At 33.2% G+C, this 26,217-nt stretch overlaps 1 protein-coding gene across 1 annotated transcript; it reads left to right on the forward strand.

Annotated features, from left to right (window-relative positions):
- Positions 1–26,082, forward strand: LOC121419102 (inositol-trisphosphate 3-kinase B-like). The gene is made up of 8 exons (XM_041613413.1): positions 1–398; positions 2,775–2,874; positions 14,580–14,720; positions 15,556–15,628; positions 16,552–16,606; positions 20,705–20,854; positions 22,430–22,603; positions 24,564–26,082. The coding sequence occupies exons 1-8, from the start codon at positions 255–257 to the stop codon at positions 24,777–24,779; spliced, it is 1,053 nt and encodes a 350-aa protein (XP_041469347.1). The 5' UTR covers positions 1–254; the 3' UTR covers positions 24,780–26,082.
- Positions 26,083–26,217: the final 135 nt, after the last annotated feature.

Genomic DNA, 26,217 nt, shown 5'->3' on the forward strand with positions numbered 1-26,217 from the left:
TAGCTTCATTGGTTGTTGTACTTCAAAACCTTAAAGTTTCTCTGCATTTATCACTCTTCCATCCATTGCTGCAGTCTATCCATCTCATTGATTGAGCACCTGTCTTACTTTCCACCACTTGTCAGAGACTTCCAGTTCAGTTAACTGCATTGTTCCATCAGAGAATTGAACAACATACCCATGCAAGGTTGACCTATAGGGGTGCCTTTGGGTTTGAAGATTAGCTCTTGTGTTTCTCTTGGTAACTCTTCATTATGCCATCCAGGACTTTCACTGGACCTGAAACAGTCCCTCCTTCATCTACCTCATTCATTTCTAATGTGGCAGCCATGAAAAGTCTCTCATTCTCCTCAGAAGTTTATGTTGAGATACTTGTTGGATGTGTTGTCTTCATACTGGTAGGTTATTATATTTTAAAGAAATATTCAGTGTTTTCTTCAGTTCTTGGACTGTATGAACAATACATTGAAGTTGGACACAAAGTAGAGTTGTCAACATATTTATTTTATGCACTTTTATTAGTTTTTATGATTTATTTTGTCTTTTTGAAAGATTTCCAAGATTTTGACATGTTTGATATTTAGAGTGATGATTTGTTTTATTTTGGTTGTACATTGATTACAATGTTTGAGAGACTACTGGTATTAAGTAGCAAATATGGTTTAGTTTTGAGCCATCTAACAAATTGTCATTGTGTGTTTTTTAAAGCTAAAATCTTTATAAAGATTATGTGAAAGGAAGATGTCTTCTGACATAGCAGTATGCCAGACTACTGCATAATACCCCATCCCCCTCCTCACACACAGCTGACCCCCTGGCTGACACAGGTTGCACACTTCAAGCGGCTTCCATTGGACATAATAAAATTTGTTCAATCATGTCAAATTTCATTTCCATTTTAGTATTCAAACTTCATGTGGATCTCAATACAGTTTTTTCTTTGCCCGAAGCATTTTCATGAGATTGTTATTTTGCATGACATGATAAAATTGATATTTACCTTTTTATTCCATTGATGTAACTTCCTGTGCATGTCATTGAGCCAAGGATATGTATTCATGTCAAACTTCCATTTCCTATCTTTGTTCAATAATGAGAAAGAAATGTTGAAAATAGCTGCAAGCTCACTAAAAATTGTACTTTGATTTATTTTTTCCCCCGTTTGGATACAGTCGAGGGACAAAAGGATATCGATTTAAGCGTGTGTGTCAGTCACATATTTCAGTCCCAAATTCATATTCCCGAATAGTGAAATATGGATGCATGATAAGGACCAGTCGTAACATATGGAACAGGGGAAAGTCACCCCAAAATGATAATTAGAAAAAAAAAATGATCCCTCAAGTTGCCATTGTACATCGGTTTAAACTGTTTCAATGCAAATTGAAATTATGTTTGAAGTTATTTGAAGTAAACTAGCCTCTTTACAAAGTTCCCCCCCCCCCCCCGTTAAGAACCACTTCCTCTACAAATCATGCTAGTGGAATGCTTAATAAGGGCAAATTTCAGTTTTCGTAATTGGTCTTCCTAATTATTTCATACTGGGTTTCAGTGTCTTCCGTTGTTGGGGAGGAAGTCCAGCCCCAACTCTCATTAACACATCAAACTTCTTTGTCTGTAATTTTCTTGAAGCTATAGAGTTGATTATTTTTTGGGTCCATGTGGCTTTTCTAGCATTTGAAACCTGTCTACTACATCCTGGGCCTGTCGCAAAAAGATTTGCTTCAAGACATCACTTAAGATATAAATCACAAGTCCAAAATACATTGCTTAATACAGTGATTGCTTAATAAAAATCATTTGATTTTTACAGTTCTTGATAGAGGTAAAGGAAACTACTCTTCAGCAATATTCTCGATTTCATTTCCCACCATTTGTGTATGGGATGAGAATAGATTGAAATGGTTTTACCAGGGTCGTATTATTTACCACCGTTAAATGATACTGAATATTAATTCATCATGTACACATAATTGAAAAAAATACTCTTACAAGTGAAACTAACTTTGCATGAAACTGAGTTAGTTTATGTCCTGGATTGAGGGTTAATGGCCGGAAGTATAAAAATCTTCCTGGGGGCGACTAGTTTTGGTTTTCTTTGCGTAGGCTTGCTAGTTTTAATATTGTTTGTGTTTTGATTCCAAAAACATATGTAGAATATAGACAGTAATGTAAGCTTTCAAATATTTTTTTTTTTGAGGAGTTCAATTGACTTGTCATTAAATATATATGATAACCATGTAGTAGCAACATCTGTTTCATTAGCCATTGTAACCATAGCATTTATCTGAAAAACGGACCTCTTGGTTAGCTCTGATTTCATTTTGATTTCCTTGCAGATTTATCTTCTTGTTTATACACATAACATTCAATCTCATGCATTGATCTTAAGTTGTCTTGATCACGAATGTTTGATTCTCACTAAAGTTTGAATGGTTTATATTTGTGGAAATGAGGCTTCAAATTTTCATTGCACTGAAGGAAAATGGTGCTTGCCAAATTCATTGAAGCAGATTTTTCTATCACAGTTCTACAGGATTTGTTATTATCAGCAGATTAATGGATGTCATTCAGGTTGATAACATTTATTGCCTTTTTTTCTGTTTTAAAGTACCAAGATATTTTTAGCTTCCGTATTTTCCCCTTCAGGTCATTATATTGATATTATGTGGACTGAGGTGATTGTAGGATATCATTAAAATTAATGAAATCAATGGTTAATATTTATTTGGTATCTTGACGTGTACTTCTCTTGTTTTTATTTGTTCTTACAGGCAAGTTCTTGGAGAAAAATCCGCAACATGGTTCACTGGTCACCCTTTGTCCAATCCTTCAAGAAGAAATATCCCTGGGTTCAATTAGCGGGTCATCAAGGTAAGTTCTCATTACAATGTAGCTGTCTAAGTATATGTTCATAATTTAAAATTGGGCCACAATAAGTAAGCATTTTGAATGTTTTCTGAAAACATGGTTTCTTGGGAAGCATTAGCACATTACTAAACTCGACTTCATGTAAAGAAAAATAAAGAACACGTTACAGCTTAGGTTAACAAAAAATAATGAGAAAACCACCATCCAATTCATATTGTTGTATGTAATCATGACTTCTTTTTTGGCAATGTGGAAGTATTTTACTACCAGACCAAAACATATATATCCTCTCTTCCTGTATCTGGAGTATATAACACAAAGGTTTGCGATGGATGGGTTGCAAATATGAAAGAACCCTTCTGATTGGTTTCTGGTCAGTGCTGTGAACAAAATTTGCATGTAACAATGATCTTAATTGGTCATTACCTTTTATCGATTTATTGCTCTTCTGCAATCGTAGACCATATATTTGACACTTTAACCAATAACTTGTCTACTTTGAAGACTAGATGCCAAAGGCTCTGTCTGTGAGAGACAGCTAGAGCACATAGAGAATCTAGTCTTACTACTTCAGACTCCGCTTTATCCATTTTGCGAATTATGAGAACCAAGGGTATGTGCCAGCTGACTAATATATTGCAAACTTTGTGTTTTGAACCCCTGGTTTAAGACTTTCAATATGTATTGACTGCTCCAAAACTGTTTGTATTCAAATATTTGGCTGTAGACTAGAGGTCTTCTATGATTTGATTTGAGGGAAAATGATTGAAAAGAGGAGCAATATTGCAGTAGAATTCAGTATTCAGTGGGTTAACTGTTGTATCCTACAGGGAGTTAGTTTGAACTATCGTACACCCCCCAAGAGGTAAATGGTGAGCTATTTCTAATGTAATGAAAAAGCTAGAGCTATTTGTAATCTGCATAATCATGAGTGGGCTAATCAAATGTTCCAAAACCGAAAACAAGTTGGTCATTCTGAAAACACGACTTGATAAAAAAGGGTTATTGAGGAGGCGGGAAGGGAGATGCGAAAGAAGTGAAATCAGAGCTTTTTCATGATCCTGTTTAAATGTCAAAACTGTAAACTTTATGGCTGCTTATTTCAAAATAAGAAATATACCTCTTGTGTTTTTGTACTTCTACAGGGTTATTAAAAAAATAGTGATAAATGATGATACTCATTAGTGTGCTAAGAATTACAATTGGAACTAAACAAAACAAGAAAATAGGTTGCTCTGTGAAAAATAAGTCTTACATAATCAACATTCTTTTCTTTTTAATTTTCATCTAGTTTTTTTGAAAGCTGACACATTCCGTACCTTAATGAGTACCAAAATTAATGACATCTCACATTTTTTTATTTGAATGTCCTTGTTCTTGTTTGTTAATTTGGAAAAAGATGACTTATAGCTTAAAGTTAATGGTCTTGATAATCATGCAATTTTCAACCCTGTTTTGTTTTGGTTTTATTTGTTGTTATGAGGGGACGGACTAAGGTTTCAAGTTATTTTCTTTCATAATGACGTAGACAAGCAGTCCCCTTTTCCTGTAAAATCGTATCATTTTTCGTTTGAAAAAATCTTCCTCATGCAGCTGTTGCGTTGCTGTGATATAGGAAACAAGTGACCGCAATGTGCCAAAAGTTAGCAAGGAAACTCTTGGCCCCTGCGGGCTTAGACCTCAAGATAAATGAATGATGTATAAATATATCCCTATGACATAGATCCTGATATAGGTAAGCTATTTTGAGAGGGTGACCTACTGAAAAGTGCTTTTCTTGAGGATAGTATTCAAGGCATACTTGGACTCAACACTACACAATAAAACTGGTGTTAATCCGTGTGCATAGAGGGCCAACATCCACACAGTAGTCGGTTTACACATAATTAATGGTGTAAGTTCAACACACTTGTGTAATATTAAAACCTTCTTACACTCTTGATGTTGTGTTTAAACTCTATTTGTAATTATTGCACCATAGGGTATAGTTCTCTACAAACACCAACTGGTGTCATTTTCAACACCTCAGATTTTGCAGTGTTTGACCCATGCATAAGTGCCGATATACTGGGAATGATAGCTGATGAAATATTATGACTTTAAAAAATAGATTTAAATACATGTTCAATGCTTACCTTATTCTCAAAGAATTAAAGGAGAAGTTCACCCTGACAAAAAAAGTTTATTGTACAAAAAGCAGAAAAAGGATTAAAATATTGCAGGTTTGAGAAAATCCATCAGAGAAAAAAAAAGATATTAGAATAGTGATTATTTGATTTGTGACATTGTATGCGAGCAGCATTCCTTCGTAGCGAATGATAAAAAAATCAATGAAATGTAATTTTCTCAGAAAATAGAAAATGGTTTTTACTGTACCTTATCAATAGACAAATCATTTCACATCTGATCATGAAAACAAAATAAAAATAAAGTCATCAGGAACCATTAAAAATAATGAAATTCATGTATTTTATTACATCTTCATTTGGGGCAGCTGCTCATTTATGACATCACAAATCCAAAATTTAAAATTCTAATAACTTTCTTAATCTTGAATGGATTTTCCTCAAACCTTCACCAATATCTTAATTATTTTCTGCTATTTTTACAACAAACTTTTCTTCAGGGTGAACTTCCCCTTTAAAGATTTGATTTTAAGTAGTAAATAATTTTCCTGCTGATGCCAATGATTATAATGATAAAATATACTTAATATCAATTATAAGGATAACAAGAATATTGGTAATAGTGACAATGGTAATGATGATTATGATATTATTGATAATTGGATAAAACCAACAAGAATAAGTATTGATATATCTTGTTTTTGTGGGATAGCTTCATTCTATTTTTCTCCCAGCATGACCTTTAATGATAAACTTGAAATTTAAGAGGAATAAGCATCTTAAAAATCTCTTTAAAATATACCCAAGTTTAAACAAGGTACATACACTGATATTATGCCAGCCAATTAAAAATGAGCAAGGTCAAAATTTGAGGTAAAAAGTAGAAACAAATAATTTAGAAGGTATATTGATGCATGTCAGGAGCAAAACAGAAAATAGTGTCCCCAATAAAGCATTATGTGCAAGGTACATCTATAAAATTAGCAGAATCTAAATATATATTATTTTGTTCAAATTATTTTTTTGTAGGATATCTGCATTTTTTAAGACTTGTTACAATTATTTTCATCGGAATGACAATATATCAAAAGTATTTACCCAATATTGTTACATGTACCTGATGAGGGGCCCTAGTCTTCAATCAGGGCCATTTCCTAAGAACTGCAACAAAACAAGTCTCCTCTAACAAACCAATTAATTACATCTTCCCTCTATCTCTCTCCATCATTGACATCTTGACTGCTATTCTGAGAGTAACCATGCACACTTATACCCCTTTCATAAACCCAATTATGCGGCTAATAGCAGCATAATTTGGTCTTAAAATTGGAGGAGGACCAGAGTTATCCGCATTATTTTGATGCTGCTATTATCCGCATAATAGCAGCATCGGAACAAGATTTTGAGTTTATTAACGCTTTTTCCAAATAATTTGGATAATTGCCATGGTCACAAGGTCACCCTTTTCCAACACAGCCGCATCGGAGGGGGCATGTCCAGTTGTCATGACGATTATCCACCTTTTTCAGGACGGGTGCTCGTAAAAATAATGCGGCTTATTTTCAGAGTTTGTGAACGCAATTTTTATTGAATTATCCACATTACTCTTAGGCGGCTAATTGGTGGATAGGCTTATGAAAAGGGTATTACTTGATTAGCTTATTGTTTCCCTAGCCCTCTGTTCAGACTAACATATTTTATATCTAGCGATGTATAGCTATTTACTGGATATTCAAAATGCATCTGAACTCTGAGTAGTGAAATGTAATATAACAAAGCTAGTGACGGAGTATTACTTTGCCTTATATATGAATCAATAGCAAATTACCTTTCTGTGCATCTGAACATATTTTGGCAATAGGTACAACTGGGCATACATTAGTGTCAGTATTCATGCTTTAGCATCACACTACGGACCATGGGGCGACTGTGGGTGCAACATTTGTACTCTTGCGCAACCCCCCCCCCAAAAAAAAAAAAAAAGAAATAGAACATCAATAACCTAGATTGAATAAGTAGTGTCTGAAAACAGGACACACTAAATGTAATGGAAAAGCTGGTAACAAACAGTAATTTGCAGTTTACCAGCCCTGCTGAATCAATGAAACTCAAACGTTGATGCGTTTTCATTCATTTTTGCTAAGCTTGGATGACGTCATCATGTACGAACTAGCGCTTGTTTGAGCACTATGACACTGGACGTCAAAACCCTCAAATACGAGTCACAGATTTGGGCAGTGAACGAGAAGGCTCGTCACAGATTACTTCGCGCATGTGCAGTGCTCCCAAAGTTCCTTAATCTCGTACGTCCACATGGCTGGTCACAGAAAACGAAAGGTCTCTATTGGTTACTATTACAGCCCTCAGACTTCTCATTAAGAGACAATGATGCTCATTGGATACTATGGTGAGCGGGGATAGCTTCACAATGATTGGCTTATTGATTAAACAGGTCATATTTTGTCTGAATTTAATGATTACATACTCACAAACATCATTTGACATAACATAACTCATGTAATAGATGTTTTGGTAAAATTATTCAAATGTCACTACATATCAACAAGCACAGTCTACATGCAGGTACAATATATTCAGATAGACAATAACATTAAAATTGGTTAGATGTTATATTATATATATATATATATATATATATTATATAATTGACATTTTGTTTCATTTACCAAAATGAGAAAACCCCTCTGTAAACAAATTTTGCTTGCAGATGAGCCTTACATGCAGCAACACAATGAAATAATTCATTCATTTTCATAAGTGCCCATCTCCATAACCCCTCCTCCAAATTAACATTTGAAAAGAACCAGGCTGTTAAAATGTTATTTGTGTAATTGGGAAACAGGATAAAGATTATTTATTTATATCAGTGATTAAACTTTAATTTGTTTACAACCTTTTTAAGGAAACCAGTACAGCTGTCCCTCTGAGTGAATGAAAATGTGTTTCCTATTTATCTAATTAATGAAAATTCTTTCATCAGAGCGAAACTTCATCTGTTAAGAGTTAGACTTGATTCATGATTTGCGTAAATTTGGTAAATGAGAACTTTAACCAGAAAATACATCAGTAAAACCCTAAACTCTTGCGAGAATGCTAATGTTTTCTCATTAAACTGTGTATCCAAGCTTTCATCATGCATATAGTATGTCAGCATTGTAACATTGAATAAACATAGATACAGTAATGTTCAACACCTGTAATTTTTGTTTTGATGTCTTGTCATATCATGTTCCTAAGATAGTTGATTGATGTTGATCCAGTATGATCATGGAAGCAGGGTTGTGTTAGGGTTACAGAACAGACAGACAGGGGCACACATGAGTCAGGACAAACTTCACAGTGGTTATTCACACCATTGCATATTTTTGTGTAAGTTTGCTTTCAAAATTTAATTCACAAATTTCAATTTGCTCAAAAATCTTTTTTCTTACAATTTTTATATATTCTTTTTAAAAGACAATTTCACACAACACTGTAAAAACATTGTTCAAAATTTTAAGCACATTGATTAATCCTGTCACTCCAACTATTATGTTTAACTTTTTAAACCTTGAAACAAGTTGTTTATAAAAGTTTAAACAGCATTAGTTAATCATCATGTCTTTTTCTTGTGAAGAATATCAAACGAATTATGAGAAATGATATATTTCATTTAAGAAATTAGATCTCCCTGTTGAGTGGAATGTATTTTCCCTTTCCAGAAGCTGTTGTAATATCCTTTTTTTAATAACTCAAATAGTTATGAGATTTAAGGAGAAAGCATTCGGATGATACCATTTTCAATTTTACTTTAGTTTAAGGGAATTTTTTAAATTTGATTTGTAGAATAGTTCAAAAGATGTCAAAGATGTTTTTTATATTCCAATTTTACATATCAAGGAATAGATATCAAAATTGTCTCTTTCTACAATGCAGGATGTTATCGATCCTGACAATATGACTAGATATTAAGGAAAGTTAAATGTCATCATTATGACGCATTCACACTTGGGCTTCCTGCCTGCCCTTTGGAAAAGTTTTCATTGACATTAGAACCACCCTAATAGGGTGTGTCCACTCTTTTCAATAGTTTGAAAGTTATGCACTGATTTCAAAAGTTCAAGATGTTATGAAGATTTTGATGAAATAGAAACTGACAGCTCTTGAAAATGTGGGTATAGTATCAATCTTTAAATTGCAGAAGGTATTTTGAAACTCCTTGCATTAACTATTTTAGTTTTCAAAAACTATAAGTGCTAAGTTATTTGGGGAAAAGAAGCCTGTCGGATGTGACATTTCTTCCAAACGGAAGTTGCCTTTCCTACCCGAGCTTTTGAGCCTCAGTGATCCATAACATTTTAAACGGTTACAGAATGCATTAGTAACTTTATGTTTATAGATACCCTTTAAGAAATTTTAGGTCATAGAATTTAAAAAAATCTAAATTAAATATGTTTTAATGTTTATGAAGGAAAGGATTTTCTCTGGATCTTTGTTTGTTTTACTTGAGGTGATTTTTTTAATATGAAAAGAGAAGCAGTAAAGGTTTGTGGAGTTTTTGAAATTTACTTTGAACCATCATCAAACACCATTTGACAATTCATTTAATGACTAAGATTCTATTAGGATCCATGGTTGGAACTGGAAATATTGTAGAACCAAGAATTTCTTCCATGTTATACCGGTCAAGTGAATGATATTAAATATCTTTTAAACTTTGCATTATTATGTACATTGAATTGAAACTTTATTTACCACAATCTTCATAAAAAACATACAAATCAAGAAGTATAAACATTTCAAACTCACGTAGAGTTAATAAAAATTATCAACAAATGAGAAAAATTATTTGGATTTTTAAACATGTTTGTATACAGATTTGTAAAATGACAGAACTTTTTAGAGTTACATATATCCGGAGACATAGCTCACTCTTTCCTCTGATCTTTTGAAGACTTGTTGACATGCTCTTTAAGTATGAGTCAAAAGAGAATTGTTATATGACCTTCTATCCCATCCCTGGTGTCTTGACGTCATTTTCACAGCAGCTATGGGGGCTGCTGCAAATCCGAAACAGATCAGAGTTCAAGAGTTTGGAAAAGGACACAATCAATATGGCATCTAGAACTCTGATCGTGTTTGTCTGCTAAAGTTGGTGCTTTTATTCTTGTGGTTTGTAATCTTTACATTAGTAATAGTTATCGCTGTCAGAATGTGTTATGATTCTAAAAGTTAAGAGCAGTGAACACAACGTAAATTGACATGAAGAAGCCATGACATAGTACTGTTCTGAAATGATAGTTAAAGAATAACAAATCAACATTGCATCATGATACAATAAAAACTGCAGCAATGATTAACGGTAATAATGAGGTTATTAATGAGGTAATTATTACTACATTAATAACGGCAAACAGAAATAACAAATGGAGGAAAACAGGAAAAAAACATAGGCACATACTGTAGCGTATTAATGAACAGAATTACTGGTAAACCTTTATATTAGCTCATGATGCTCATCTTTCACCAACATTATTAATAACCCTTGTTTTTATTCTTGTAAGTATCGGGTTGAAAGGCCAGAGGTCCCATGCTTAGTGTTTGGTGTAACTGTAAGTTCGTCAGCAATTGAATCTAGGACCCACTGTTTATGAGGTGTTAGAACCACTAAACCATGGGTATGCCTGGGTTTAATAGTAAAAAAAAGCATATTTCAAACTGCAATGAGAATGGGCATATGCGCTATTTGCACACGCCAATTCAATATGGACCTCTCAAATATCATGTTTCAAGAAAAAAATTCAGTTGCCACATGAGAGAAATGAGTCTTGAAACATATTGAGCCTCTACACCAAAGGTTATTTTAGACCTTTTAAAGCAGTATGATATTGATGAAATAGACACTGAATTCCCACAAGAATTTGGAAAGAGTGCTTTCTGCCATTTCAATATCTTCCATGCAATTTGTTCAGTGTGTTGGAAATAATTCCTTCCTCAAATTGCAAGCTTCATTGTCACTCTGAGTTAGTGGACGCAAAGACAAAGCATGACGATAAATGTTTTATGACTTGCTGACGTAAGGAATGGATTAAAACGTAGAAAAGGCGACGAGAATCTTGTCTTTGACGGTAATAGTTTGTAGCTCAAAAAAAAAAAGATATTTTGATCTTGTGCCTGAATATGTATCCATCCCAGCAGGGATGAAATTTATACTTTCTTAAAACAAGTCAAGCAGTTACCATTGAAGCTATTTTGATATAAAAATAAGATTCTGGCATAAATAGGCCAAGTTGATGATTGTAAAAAAAGGAAATGAAAGACTTACTACCTTTGTTTTGCCTCTTTTAGGTGTTTTATTATTATTATTAAATAATCAAGAAAAGATTACTTGATGGAAGTTTTGAAAAATCAGAATGTATTTCTTCATATCTTATCCACAACAATGTTTTAATGACTACTCGCTTATGCTTTACTTTTAATAAACCAGTCTCTAATTAATAACTCAGTCAAGTAACAAGCAATATCCTTTAGTACTGTGTGAACATGGCTCTTTGATAAAGGTACCACTTATTTGCACCAAACTTTATGGATCTTTTGGGGGATATTGTAGTTTTCCACTCAAAAAGACAAATAGTGAGAATGAATTATCACTCTCATAGACCTACTTTATTTGTCTGTACTATATTGACTATCTTTGAACATTCAAATTGCAACTACTATAAACGTTTGTTGTATTAAATTGAATAGTAATTCTCTTTGTCATTTAATATTTGTGTGGTTTACCTTATTTCCCTCAGTGGTGTGAATGGGGTTATTGTTAGCCACCTGTCACACATGAAGGGGTGCACTGCTCGCTGTGGTGACGTTACTGCTGTCATCGCCCTGTAAGCTTTGACGTCATCCTGGACCCGCAAGTGAACACTAAACCCGGAGGTCCTGGCCCAGCGATTAAGTCCCTTAAAATAGCGAGTTATCATCCAATCCTAATAGGCCTAACCACATACAAGCCAAAATTAGGGACATTACTAAAATTACTAGCCGAATGATGGCAATAATTCTACAAAGACAATTATCTTTAATTGATTTGAGTGAAACAGCATATTCTCTTTTTATTTGCATTCTCTGTCACATTTTGTTTCATCAGTTTTTAGCTAATTTCAGTTGGAAAAGTAGTGGTAGCTGAATTGTTATTTTTAGTAATTATATATATTTTTTTATGATTTCTACACATACAAACTTCTGAGTAAGCACAAGAGTCATTCAAATTTGGTTAATATTGTTAGCTTGACAGACCTTAATGCAAATGTAAATGCATTTTTCCCTTTTCCTCCATATTTAATTATTCAGTGGTTTTTCAAACTTTTCTACTTGTAAGATTTTCCCTTTATTCTCAAGCAAGTTTGTTGATTTTTTTTATTATTATTCTTTCAAAACATATCCTTGCCTGAAGGAAATATGCATTAAAAACCTCAAACATGGCAGAAAATTGCTTGATAGAGACATCAAAACTGCCATTATAGAAAGCCATTAGAAAGTGTATTCACACCGGCTTGATCTTTAAAAATATCTGTAAATTACAAGTTTTTAACAGACCTCAAAATAATGTTCCTGATAATTATTTTGCACATCGACACCTGCCCATACGAGAATCATATTTCTATAAAGAATTATGTTCATTCTGCCTCATCTCTCTGATGGGATAAAAGTTCTTGAAATTTGTTTTTGCAAAGTTTATGACCTGGGTCCCGTAACACAAAGGTTTGCGATTGATCGCTAATTTCAAAGAATAGTTCTGATTGGTTCATAGTCAGTCTACTTAGCAAATTGCGCATGCAACGAGGATCTTGATTGGTCATTTCATTTAGCGATTAATCGCTAACCTTTGTGTTACGGCGCCCAGGTGCCCTTAAAAAAATCATGTGAAAATTCACTTATTTTGGAAAGTTCCTACTGTAAGGCAAGTATTTTCTTGGAGATATTACAAGTACTTACTTTTCAAGTAGGCTAAATATATGCATTGACAGTTTGTAAAATGTATTCATGATAAAAAAAAATTATCAGGTATATTTCTTGATAGGGATGGTGTAAATTCCTCCATCCTGCCTGCTTCAATTTTCCCTGCTCTTTTTGCTTCCCTTTTGGCGAGGATATTAAGGTGGTTTATTTCCATTACGGGTGGGATGTAAAATATCATTACGAAGACTCATTAGATCCATCGTAATCTTCGCTTTGAGAAAAGAACTCAAAGAAGATACAGAGAAATATAGACAGCTTCGTAATTGCTTTCTCAAGGCAATGATCATCTGCTGTATTGTCATGTACTATGCTTGATGGTAATTGCAGTCCCTGAAGCAGATTTATTCTTTCCCTTCCAAATCCATGCCACTATCTTTGCAGTTTACCTGGAAAAATATTCTGTAGAATTATATTACCACCCTTGGAATTTTTTGTGAGAAATTCACTGATATTATCATGAACCAAGTTTGTTTTTAGATGAATAAATCAGTGAGCAGTGTACTTAATTAGAGCAATGTGGACTGGAATTACATAATTATCTTCTTTGTAAATGATTGACATTTTCCAGAGCAATATTGCTGATACTGAATGCTCTGTATATCACTATCAGTCTGTTTATGATATGACAGTATAATGTATCCAAGCAACCCTTTTTCAATGCCAGTTAACGTAAATCCCTAGTACTGTATTCAGATAATTCTGTTCCTTTTCCAATTTTCTGAAAGATTTGTGCATTCATGTATCCTTGTATTCCAAACTCAATTATTTTCTGACATTTTTGCTGATTAGGAAGCATTAGTGTATCTATCCATTATAATGACTGCTCAGAGAGCCTATTATCATAATTGCAAGGTGCAATTTATTATTCAATGTCTGTTCCAGAGCCAAAATGGTCTGAAGAAGTGTGATATCAATTACTATTGCCCTTTAAGTGAAATAGTAAATGCTAAGCTCTTTTGGCTCTTTTCAGCCAAGGCAAAGTGTATGGACCTTTTTCAATCTGTTAGGTGTTTTTTCTGATATTCTTTTTCAATAAAAGTTTGTGATTGAAAACACTGAAAACTTCTCTTGAAATTTGATTAGATTTATTTGATTTAATATATCCAAATTTATCTATTACATACCAAACTCAGGACATGATGTATGAAAAAAAAGTGTTAGGTGATTTTAACAAAGACAGATAATTTACTGAAATAGCAAAATTAACATTAAGGATCCAAGTGTATATTTAATCTTACAAATTGTAATGTTTATAGTTCCCTATGAAGAGAAATCATAAAAGTGAATATCTTGGTAATATAGGAGCGCCTTGAGCACATAGCAAGGGTGATATATGCTGCTGTACAAATGCTATATTATTTATTATTATTATTTATACTGGGTCAGTATTCTTAAGATCTTAATATGCTAGTTAGAACATTGTCCAAGGTACAAGCTGCAGACCCAGCCTTGTAAGGGTTTAGGAATAAAACCCTAGACATTTCCCTGAAATTATTTCTTACAGGCCTGGATGTATTCATCAGAGATCTTAACTCATTTTCTTCTATTTTCTTAATCATTCTGCAGGTAACTTTAAAGCTGGTGAATATGGTACAATCCTCAAGAAATACTGCCCTAAGGAACAGACTGCGTTGAGTTCATTAATGTCAGACGTTCTAAGACCGTATATACCAGAATACAAAGGAATTGTAGAGAGGAATTCAGAAAGTATCCTTTTATGTCAAAATTGAGAAGTGTGCATTTTCAAGTGATTGATTTCAAGTCAAATCCTGTTAAAAACAACAGTCACTAATTTTAATCGTACAGAAATTTAATGATAACCATGTACTGTTTTCTGATTTGATTTTCTTTCTACATTGTACTTCGCTTCACAAAATGTATGAAATAATTTGTTTAACTGTATACATGGATTAGATCTTGATTTCAGTAACTTGCTTTTATTACTTCATGTTAAATTTTGGTCATGCGGACAAAAGTTTATTTGTAATCTATTTGAATTATTCCGTATTATATTTCTTTGCAATTTTGGCATCAAACATTGCAACCTCATCTTTCATACAAGAACCCTGCAATCATCTATTCATAATAATAATAATAATATGCAACATTTATATAGCGCTTAATACAAATGTTTCTAAGTGCTGCGTACTATTACCCCAGCGTAAGCACTGCTATTCTAATTGGACGCTCGAGCATTCAAGGAATTCCTTCTTTCGGGTACCCATTTACTACACCTGGGTGGAGAATGGCAAATGTAGAAAATGTCTTGCCAAAGGACACGAGTGCTGCGATAGGATTTGAACCCCAGTCCTTGTGGTTCAAAGTATGGAGACTTCATTGCTCATCCTCACATTTCATCATCAACAAAACAAAACAATGAACAATACAGGAAAGCTTAGCTGCTGTGAAAAAAAAACACAGAACACCTTAAAAGCAAGATTCCTGCTCAAAAGCGTGGTATTTAAAGGTGCACGTATGAGATGAAATAAATTCTGCCAAATGTTTATGCAGATATTTTCCTTAACCATCTTGTTATTATCAGAATATGTTCAAATGCAAGATCTTCTAGGAGAATTTGACAACCCCTCTGTCATGGACTGCAAGATGGGAACGAGGTGAGTGGCCAATGCAAACTGGCCTATATATTGACCATCGCATGTAACTGGGTTAAACGTTGGGTGTTTCCATTATACTATTGTCAATTCAATATTATTCTTTAAACAGGTGTAATGAACAGAGTATATGTAAAACAATTTTTGAAAATATGATTTGACCTTTATTATTCGTTCTTTTTCTTCCTCTTTTAACCTCAACCCTCTTTATTATCTCTTCTCATTTCTATGTTTATTGATCTCTCTTTTGCCTACCCCTGCTCTTTTTGTGTTCTGTCTTTCTGTCACTCTTATTATTTTCTGTTTCTGTTGTTTATGTTATGTGTGATGATATCAAACTAAAAAGCACTGTTCTTTTTCTCAAAAAATTCAAATGCCTTTATCTCGCAATCGTTAGTGCTAGATGAAATATTGTTTGTTTAAAACAAATAAAAAGTGAAAGGATGATAAGGAAATTAGACCAATCATTGTCCATTTCCTTGATGTAAGTAGACAAAAGCCAAAGTCGCCAAACTCTCGCTATCTAAACGGTTTCATTCAGAACATTGCATTGATAACCTACGTCAGCAAAACAAAACCTCATCTCAGCAGCTTTGGTTTCATGTTTAAGTATCTTGTTTACAAGGGGCTACTTATTCATGCAGGCTCAAGCACTGAGTCTGTAATTTATGAGATTACCATGATCTGATAATCCCAAAATGATGATGAAAAGATAAGTGTATCCCTAGGTTTTCTAAAATAACATGAATATTCATACCTCTGATTGCAATCTCTCTTTTATTTTGCTGGTTGGTTAATTCTTGCTTTCAACTTTCACAGTGACTTTAACAGTAATCAGGACAGATAAGTGAATGATGTAATGAAGGGTAAGCTACAATATTGCTAAATGCTTATGTATTTTTCTTTTCATTTTTGTGTTTTGATAGAACATATCTGGAAGAAGAACTCATGAAAGCAAGGGAAAAGCCAAAACTCAGAAAGGTTTGTATTTTTTATGTGGTGGAGGTATCTTCTAGTTTTCTCTATAAAGATGTTGATAAAAGCAAGGTGATACTTATATGAAAATTTAGATGAAAATTTAATGTCTAACATGGCAATTTGATTTTTTCTTAAGGTATTATGGAAGGACAAAATACAAATGCTTTCTCAAAAAGATATATATTTCTGAGATATTGAGCCACAAAGGGTGTGTGTATGTAGAGGAGGGGGGTATTCACATACTTCACAATAGTACACATAGGGACAGTGATTTTCCGTTTCTAAAAATTGCCTTTTCCGTTTCAGAAAATCTCAAATTCCGTTTCAGCATGTCTGGAAACGGAAATTCCGTTTCCCCATAGACTTTGTGTACAAGAAAAATTGACAATTCCGTTTACATAGAAAACCAATACGCAACGAGTAGCGATGTCAAAATGCTAGCGCTGCTCAAAATTTGCATCTACCAATGTACTAACTTCGCTTTAAAATCCATTTTAATCGAAGAGATTCGAGCTCAAAAATAAATTAGGGAAACATAATCAACATTAATATATTCTCACCTTTCATATTATTAGCATTATTTTATTGTTAAATGGGATTTTATTGCTGATTTGGGGACTTTTCGGACATCGTTTTGAGCAGTCGACGACTTCCGAATATCCGCCATTTTGGATTTGATGAATCACCGTGATCATTATATTATGACCGAACGCAGAGGGCAGCAACACACGGCCGGATTCTGCCTTCTATGCGGACGTAAGTGTAAACTACAAATTGGATACGATCGAGTGATGGAGAGGCTCGAGTGTAGTTACGATGTGTTAATTGTCATGAATGTTGTTGCAAAGTGAGATCGTGTTTTTTCAGTTGATATTAGTATTTTGTTGAGGATTTGGGATTAATTTCTGTTGCTTTTTTGTGCATTTTGAGAAAAAACGTGTTTTCCGTGATTTTCCGTTTGAAAAGCCACTTTCCGTTTCAAACAGCCGATTCCGTGAATTCCGTCCGTTTTCCGCGATCGCGGAAAATCACTGTCCCTATACACACGTAACAGTGTATGCAGGAATGTGCAGCTAGAGAGTTGTGACGTTTTTATCCTGAAGTCTCTTAACTCAGGATAAGGCTTGAATGATTACCTATCCATGGGGTATAATTGTGACTCTTTTTGTTACTCTTCTTCATGCTTATTATTCCAAAAGTGCTTATACAGAGGAATTTCTTGATAAAATAAAAGTATTTTTATTTTGAAATGATCCTTAAAAATTGGTATGATATGCAACTTCACAGCAGTACACCTCTGCTGAACTAAACAAAAGTAATCTCAAAGTTACTGCTTCAAGTAGAAAAGTATGATACAAGGTACCCGTTCCTTAAAGTTTGCTTGAGAATGGCAAATATCCCTGCTCCTCGTATCTTTCAACGTCTAAAATCAACTATACCCATGGAGAATACACTTTAAAACTCCCTACTGTGAGAATATCAAATACTCCATCCTAAAATGGCAATCTATATTTTATGTCCTTGATACGTTTTCTTCACTGCAAGAAATTGCATTTTGGACAGTAGATCAAGGAGAATTTTAGGTGAAAAAAAATTAATATATTTCACTGAAGTATAAAATTACAAATGGAATACCGAGAACTGCTTCCCTATTCGAGCATCTTAAACTATTTATGATTTACCAAATATAAACATTTTTCATTTATCTTTCTGTGTAAATCGATTGTCTTATTTCTCCTTTTTTCATCACTTTCTTATTTCAAAGTGTGAAAGTGATATTTTTAGCCGATTTTAAAGAAATTAGTTTCTTTGGTTCGTAACACTCAATTTATGAGTTTTTGAAATAAGAACATATTTTCATATCACTATTTGCAGTCAAGTTAAATCTGATCAAGAATCATGTTATTTTTGTCCTATTATTACGTAATCACAAAACATGGTCATTTGTGACCATTAATGTAATTGTATATGTGTAAGCTGGGTAATTAATATTCTTGTAACTTTCATCATTTCAATCATGAGTTAATCTATGTATTAAGATGGAATCAATTCAACAAAAATATCTTGTATAAGCACTGGAAACATCCCATTTTGAAATGGTAAAAAAATATGAGCCAGTCTGTCACCGATTTCTTAATTAAATATGCAAGATTTTATCTGCTCTAAATCTAAATTTGACCTTTGTAATGCAAGATTGCATACATGTAGAGGGGTGAATTTTCATTCCAGGAAAGCTTTCATGTTCTCTCCTAAAGACGTATTTGATTATTTCTTAAATATATTATTTTTAAAAAGGAATCATAGCTCTGTTAAACAAAAAAAATAAAAAGCTCTAGAGAAAGTTTGCATTAGGGTCAATATTTGACGTATTAATATATATTTTACACATCACTCCCTATGTATTTGTTTTGGGTGGGCAAGGGGTATGTGCCCGGGCCTTTCATTCAGGGGGCACAAAATACAAAGTGGAAAGAAAACTTTATTTCAGGACTTGCGCCAGACACTTTTTTTCCATAAAGTAAACCATTTGATCTCACATGACCATATTACACAGGTGAAAATATTTGCACGTTTCGTAACATGTTTTTGAGTGCTATACACCTAATGCAATGAATAATGCAAACACTTTTTTATCACTTTGAATGCACATAATTCATACAAATGCGTTCCAATGTCAGCTGGGAAAAATAATGCTGTATATCATCAGTATATTGCAAGAGATCATGAATTGATAACATCAAAAGGAATACATAGAATATGTTGCGGTAATGAAAATGGACAATCCATGCATTACCTGTCACTCTCGTTTTAATGGAGGCAGCAATCCCCATTGTTCACACATCCAAAGCTTTTAGTTTGGTTGCCATGGTAACAAGTTGAATAGGGGATGCATCAAGATTTTGCAATATGGAGAGCAATTTCTTTGCGGCCTATTGCATTATTTCTTTTTCTGCTAAGGGAAGGTTCGTCTTGCAATATTTAATGTAATATATCAAAGTAAGTACTGGCTTTGGTTCGTTAGAAATGCCATACGTTTGGAGTCATTTGGGAATTTATTTTTATGCAGTAATATGAACATCAGTGATGAATACCAGAAAAAAATGCATATTTAGAGATAAGAAATTCCAAATAGATTAAATGCATTTCAGTATTTTATTTGGTGAGTGTAAAGTAAAAAGATGGCGCATCATGTACGTTAACCCCAGCATTAATTCTCTTTTGACACATGTCTGACAATAGAACATGTAGAAATGGTTGAAACTATAGTGTTCCTTTCAATTTCAATTTATTTCATTAAAAACTAAATAAAAAACAATTACAATGTAAAAATATATATACAATAAAATAGAATGTGGAGACAGCTTGAAAGAACATTGAAGTCTTATGAAATGCTGCCACCAATAATACAAACAATTAAAACCAAGTAATATACAAAAAAAAACATAAAAAGAGAGCATATTTCAAATGTATAACAAGATGAGACATATAAAATAAATTAAGCATTAACAAAACCATACAACCCTAAACAAACATAACAAAAGACACAAATATAAAAGTGAGCCTGATAATTTACATGTAATTTGCATGACTTTTCATGACGACTAAATATGATACAAAATCTATCTTTCTGAATTGTACTGAACATGTTGACATTGACTTATTACATCATTCAATTAATGTTCAGCATTTATTTGTCTTATCAAATGAAATATGAAATGAAATTGTATGAAAGGAAATTAATAAATGGATAACGTCTTTTCACTGCTTTGTCATAGAACAGTTCATTCTGATGAAGTTAATGTTAAAGGCAGTGTATCACAACCACATTGAACAGCATTTCCTAGAGTCCTGAACTGCCCAAATAGTTCCTGTTTCATTACCCAGAATGCAACAGTTTGATGATGTATTCGCAATGATATCCCTGATAGAATTATAAAATTTATTAACTGAGTTAAACTCTACTGTATAACAACATTCATGCATTCACTTCATCTATTAGAGGACTCTCACTATGCAAATTACATCATTGACTGACAGACCCCTTTAAGAATAATGAGGTTTAATTATGTATTTTTTAAAATTTTTCTTCAATCTCTTTAGGACATGTACCAGAAGATGATTGAGATTGATCCTAATGAGCCAACAGAAGAAGAGAACAATAGACAAGCCGTCATCAAACCCCGTTACATGCAATGGAGGGAGTATGTCAGCTCTTCAGCAACTCTAGGCTTTAGGATAGAAGGCATAAAGGTAATTAAACTTTTTTTTTAGTGGGGATTATAAAGATAGGGGGGGGGTCGTATACATTTTATCACTTTGATAACAATCTTTCACAATGTTAAGCTAATGCAAATTGATCGGGTACTTATCATGAGGAAGGTACATTTTAATTTCAATTTTGAATCAAATCAGATGACTTCGTTTGAATTATGTCATGCTTTTTTATGTATTTGTGGATTGTTAAATTTGTTTTTGCTTTGGCAGCATTGAACAGTGCATCATTACTTGGCAGGAGGGGTTTTTATTTTTCCCTTTTTTTTGGGGGGGGTGAGGTATTCTGTAGGAAAGAGGTGTGATGATCTCCATATGAACATCACATGTGGCTTCTAAACCCTAATCTATAGATGAACGAAACTCTTTGAGAAAATCAGATTTACAAACTGTCATACATCAAGTAGTTTGTTTTATGACATCTTTTGTAAGAGCTGACAGCTCTGGTTTAGTATTAGTGTGGAGAGCATCATCACTTGACGTTCCTTTCAATTTAAATGAGGAGTCATTCAATAGATCAAAACCTGTCAAATTAGATCTATGAAGTCATGGAAATAATAGCTTTCAGTAGAATCTGTTCATTTCATCTATTGAAAATAAAATAAATAATAAAAATGATTACTTAACCCATCCTCTCCCCTGTCTTGCATTACTTCTCACTCTCATTGTATTCTATATATTCTTCCCTTTTCTCTACTTTCTCCCACTTCATTTCTCTTTTCTTTATTAAGTTTTTTTCTCCTTTTTATCTTTTCTTTTTCCTCCCTTTTCCCCTCTTTTTTCTGAAAAACATGGATTTCCCTTTTTAGCAGATATAATTTCTTTTTTTTAATTCAATCATATCTGTATTTATCCATTGAACAGTAGTTGACATAAATGAAATACATATTTTTCCTAAACCCCAATAAAGCTTAGTAGATTAATAAAACTCGAGTTTTTGAAAAATTTAAAGTGCTTACATTTGAAAAGGCAAACAAGAAGATGAAAGTGAATTAGGAAGAAAAGTAGAAACTCTGTCTCATCAAATTTATAAGTCAGGTCGAGAAGTCCCAGACCCGACCTTCAAAGAGAGAGAAAAAACAAATCCAGATTCCTGTCTTCATCAAGACAAGTTGATGCAGTCTGAGCTATTTAGCCCAAAGGAATGAAATCAATGGCTAAAGGGCAATAACCAATCAAGATCATTGTTGCATGTGTATTTTGGTCACGCTAGTGACCAGGACCCAATCAAAATTGTTCTTTCATATTTGAAATCCACACCAAATCTTTATAATACAGGGCCCTGATTTTTTGACAAAGTTGGCTTAGCAAAGCTCAGGAGTTTTGTCTTTTATTTCATTCTGATTTATTGCTTGATGCAGTTCACATAGTTCATGAATTATCTTTCCCGCTTTTACTTTTTAAAGACATTTTCTTTTATTCTCAGTGTGAATTTGAATTTTCCTGTTACTCTCATGTACATTTATGCTCTGTATAAAATAGAATATAATCTTACAGAATACTGACTTACACATATTTCAACCTTAACTGAATTATAATTTATATCCACTGCAGAAAGGCGATGGTCACTCCAGTCGAGACTTCAAGACAACAAAGACGAGAGATCAGATTAGTGAGAGCTTCAACTTCTTCTTAGACGGTGATTCAGAAGTCCAAGCTAGATATATCAGAAGACTCAAGGCAATCCGAGCAACGTTAGAAGCATCACCATTCTTTAGCAATCATGAGGTGCGTCAAATTATTTATGCCTATTTTAAGTTATGGTCATCCCTGCTCCTCCCCCCCCAAAAAAAAAAAAAGAAAGAAGATAAATAGGTAAATAAAAATATAAGAAAAAAAATCATATTACTTTTCCAATGCATCACTAGGTTGTGTATGCTTGTAGACAGCTATTATGTTAAGGATATGATATAAAAATGTGTTTATTGGATGAATTTTGTGATTGGACATGAAAAGTTTATTGATAGGATACCTGATGAAAACAAAATATCTGCATTTTTTTAGTTAATTTATTTTTAGTCAAACCACTTTTTCAAGCAAGCAATGTTCAGGATATAATCTTTGTCTAAATTTCTGATATTCAATCATGAGATATTTAAGACAAGGGCTTAAATAACCCTTTTTGGAGAAAAATCGAAACATTCCAGAGAGTGTTCTATATAGATATGAACAAAAATCAGACCTGAAATTTTCGCAAAGAATCAACTGGAACAAAAAAAATGCCACTACACTTCCGTAAGATCAAAATGATACTTGAATCACATCTGAAAAGAATAGTAATATTAACCAAGGTTTTATTAATAGGATAAGTACATCAACCATAGCACTTATAGTTACATCTGTCGTAAAGCCAAAAGCAGAGTACTTTCTTGTAAATGACATAGCAAATATTTTTAGTCTTTGGTCAAAGAAAGTGTTGTTGAAATTCAATTTCTAGTTGATGTGATATAGTTAGATTGTAACGTACTTCAATTAGTCTGGTTAAAAAAAATCATTTAAAAAATAAAAATTAAAAAATGTATAATAAGTGACAGTTGGTAGATCAACTTCTGAATTATGTGAAAGTTAATATCAACTAAAAGGGGTTCAGATTTTTTAAAGAAAATAATTAGAAACAGAATGAACCTGCAAAAATATTTTTATCATTCATTGACTCTTAAAATATATACAGATTGACTTGTGATATTTTAATGTTTTCTAAAAATTCTAGCACTTGTGACATTTGTGGAAGACTTTTACTATTGTTTTCACATGTTTTCTATGTATTCATTCAGATAAATATTTATTTTCTTTAATTCTCACAAAGTTTTCTCTTTTCAACGTAAATTCATACAAAATCAGTTTGAAGTAAAAATTATATGAGAAATTTCATTTGAGGTCAAAAATTTAAATGATACAAAAAATAAAATTAATAAATGCATGTTTAGAAAGTGAATCAGTAGATAATGAGTTTTGATCACAATGGAGTTGATTTTTACCATAATTCATATCTGTGATGCAACAGCGTATGTTGTAGCATTTGCAGTTCAATCTGAAAGAAATTATCATATATATTATCATTTTATATAATCCAGACTTCCTAACACGCAAATAACAGCAACAGATAATTTCTTCTTTTAAGATATAATTTGAGGATAGACCTTGGGATTCAACCTTACTTTTGCCTTAAAACCGGAAACTAAAGTAGAGTACTAAAAAAAGACCAATTTCATAATTTCATTCCGTTGTTGCAGTTGGTAGTTAGAGCCTACAAACTAATTATAGCCTAGAGCAATTAGAGTAATCATGTGTTTGTTTCTTTTTCCTGTGAAAGAAATATGCATTTCAAAACAAAAATAAGAAATGTGTGGGCATCACCATAGTTATTGGGCTGCTATATATATATTTATTATATATCATATATATATTTTTCAACACTAATTGCTTGTTTATTTTTTGTGATCTAGTTTTGAATTTTCTTATCTTTTTAAAGGAAATGTGCCCTTAGTGGCTTCCATGTTGTGGGCAGCTCAATGCCCAATGTTTTACGTGTTTATTCCTGGCTTTGGGTTAATGAGGAAATTGAAATTGGACTATTTTATGGAAAATATGACCATTTAGACAATGAAAGCAAAATTAGGTCAAAATGATCTTTCAATTGATCATCATTTATTTGTACTTTTATTCTTATCTTTTATTTCTCTTGCAGGTCATAGGCAGTTCCCTCCTGTTTGTTCACGATAGGACGGGCAAAGCGTGCGTTTGGATGATCGACTTCGGAAAGACCACACCCCTCCCTGACAACTGCACGAACGACCACCGGACGCCATGGGTGGAGGGCAATCATGAGGATGGTTATCTCTATGGTCTTGATCAGATGATCCAAGTCTGGACTGATTTACAACCCACTAAACCAGCGTCATAGTCCATGCTGCCCTCTATAGTTGTAGTGTGGTGTAATGTTGAACTGATTACAGTCAGCTGAAGAAAGAAAGAGAGAAAGAGAGAGAGGATAGCGATGGATGCGATCCTTGCTCTGCTCAACATCATATAAATTCATTCCATGAGAAGATGATAGAGCTGGCATCGAAGGAGATTAAATCATCCACTTCATTGCAGACAGCATTCAGCATTATGGGATGTTGACAAAAATGTGAACGACATGGAATTTGAGTTTCTTCTTCATCATTAGTTAAGTGTCAAACTGAATCTCAGGATTAGAGATGGCGAAGAGGAATTAAGTTTCTCCTTTTTTTTATTTGCCAAGAGTCATATGCAGGAATATATATCTAACCATTTCCCAAAGGCTTTGTACAGAGATTGCCCCAAAAAAATCATATGCATATCCTGCAACTTAATCTCACCTGTATTACTTTTCTTACGAGTGTTCGCAATTATATCACAAGTCCTGCTTCGGTAACTTCAAAGGGTTTCTTGATCAAATCTTTTTAATTAACAGTTAAAGATGACCTCCTATTTAATGAAATAAATTCAACCACAGGGCTGTTCAACACTAACATATTAAACCAATATTTGTAATCAAATGTAATTTATGGTACATGGTTTTCCAAAGACTTATAAATTACATGTTATAAAGCCAAGAAGTGATTAATCAAAGTTTGAATGCAGATAGTTTCAGTAACTTTATAGTAACATTTATTTTATTTATTTGACTGATGCCATTTGTATTACACGAGATCACATTCATTTTGTTTAGATGGAATTTTTTATTGAGCCCTTTGATATGCCTATAATGGGATTCATTTGCCAAAAATACTTCAGTGGCCTTTGAATGTAAAGTGGCCTTTCCAATTCAGAATAAAACATGAGCTCATTTTTTTTTGTTGGGGGCCTGTGTTTCACAAAGATAAAATCTTTACTAAAATCATACTTACATTCCCATTCGCATTGGCCAGATCACTTTATGGAATGTGCTCTACTGTGTAATAATCAATGGAATTATACTCAATGGACTTTTAGACAAACTTTACCTTTTGTGAAACGTGGCTAAGTCATTCTGATTCAATTGCAGTCCTTCATACTACATGTGGTGTATTCCCTCTTTCAAATCTTGTTGTCTTTACTGTTTTGCAACTATGCAAGAACCAAGTTCAGGATTAATGATTTTTTCCTTCTAAATTTGGAAGTCTTTATACATGGATGCTAAAGAGGGAGAGATTGACGTCATCACTCCTTTGATAAGTCAACTTGATTGATTTGAATATTGTTAACTGGTAAAAAAAAAAATCCCTTTACAATTCAATTGATGGAAAAGAACAATATAGTCACTTTACCCTGATTGGGAGAGTTTCACAAAAGATGGCAGATATTAGTGGTGTAAAATTGCCCTTCAATTCCTGGGA

Source organism: Lytechinus variegatus, chromosome 7 (assembly GCF_018143015.1).
Source record: "Lytechinus variegatus isolate NC3 chromosome 7, Lvar_3.0, whole genome shotgun sequence".
Taxonomy (NCBI): domain Eukaryota; kingdom Metazoa; phylum Echinodermata; class Echinoidea; order Temnopleuroida; family Toxopneustidae; genus Lytechinus; species Lytechinus variegatus.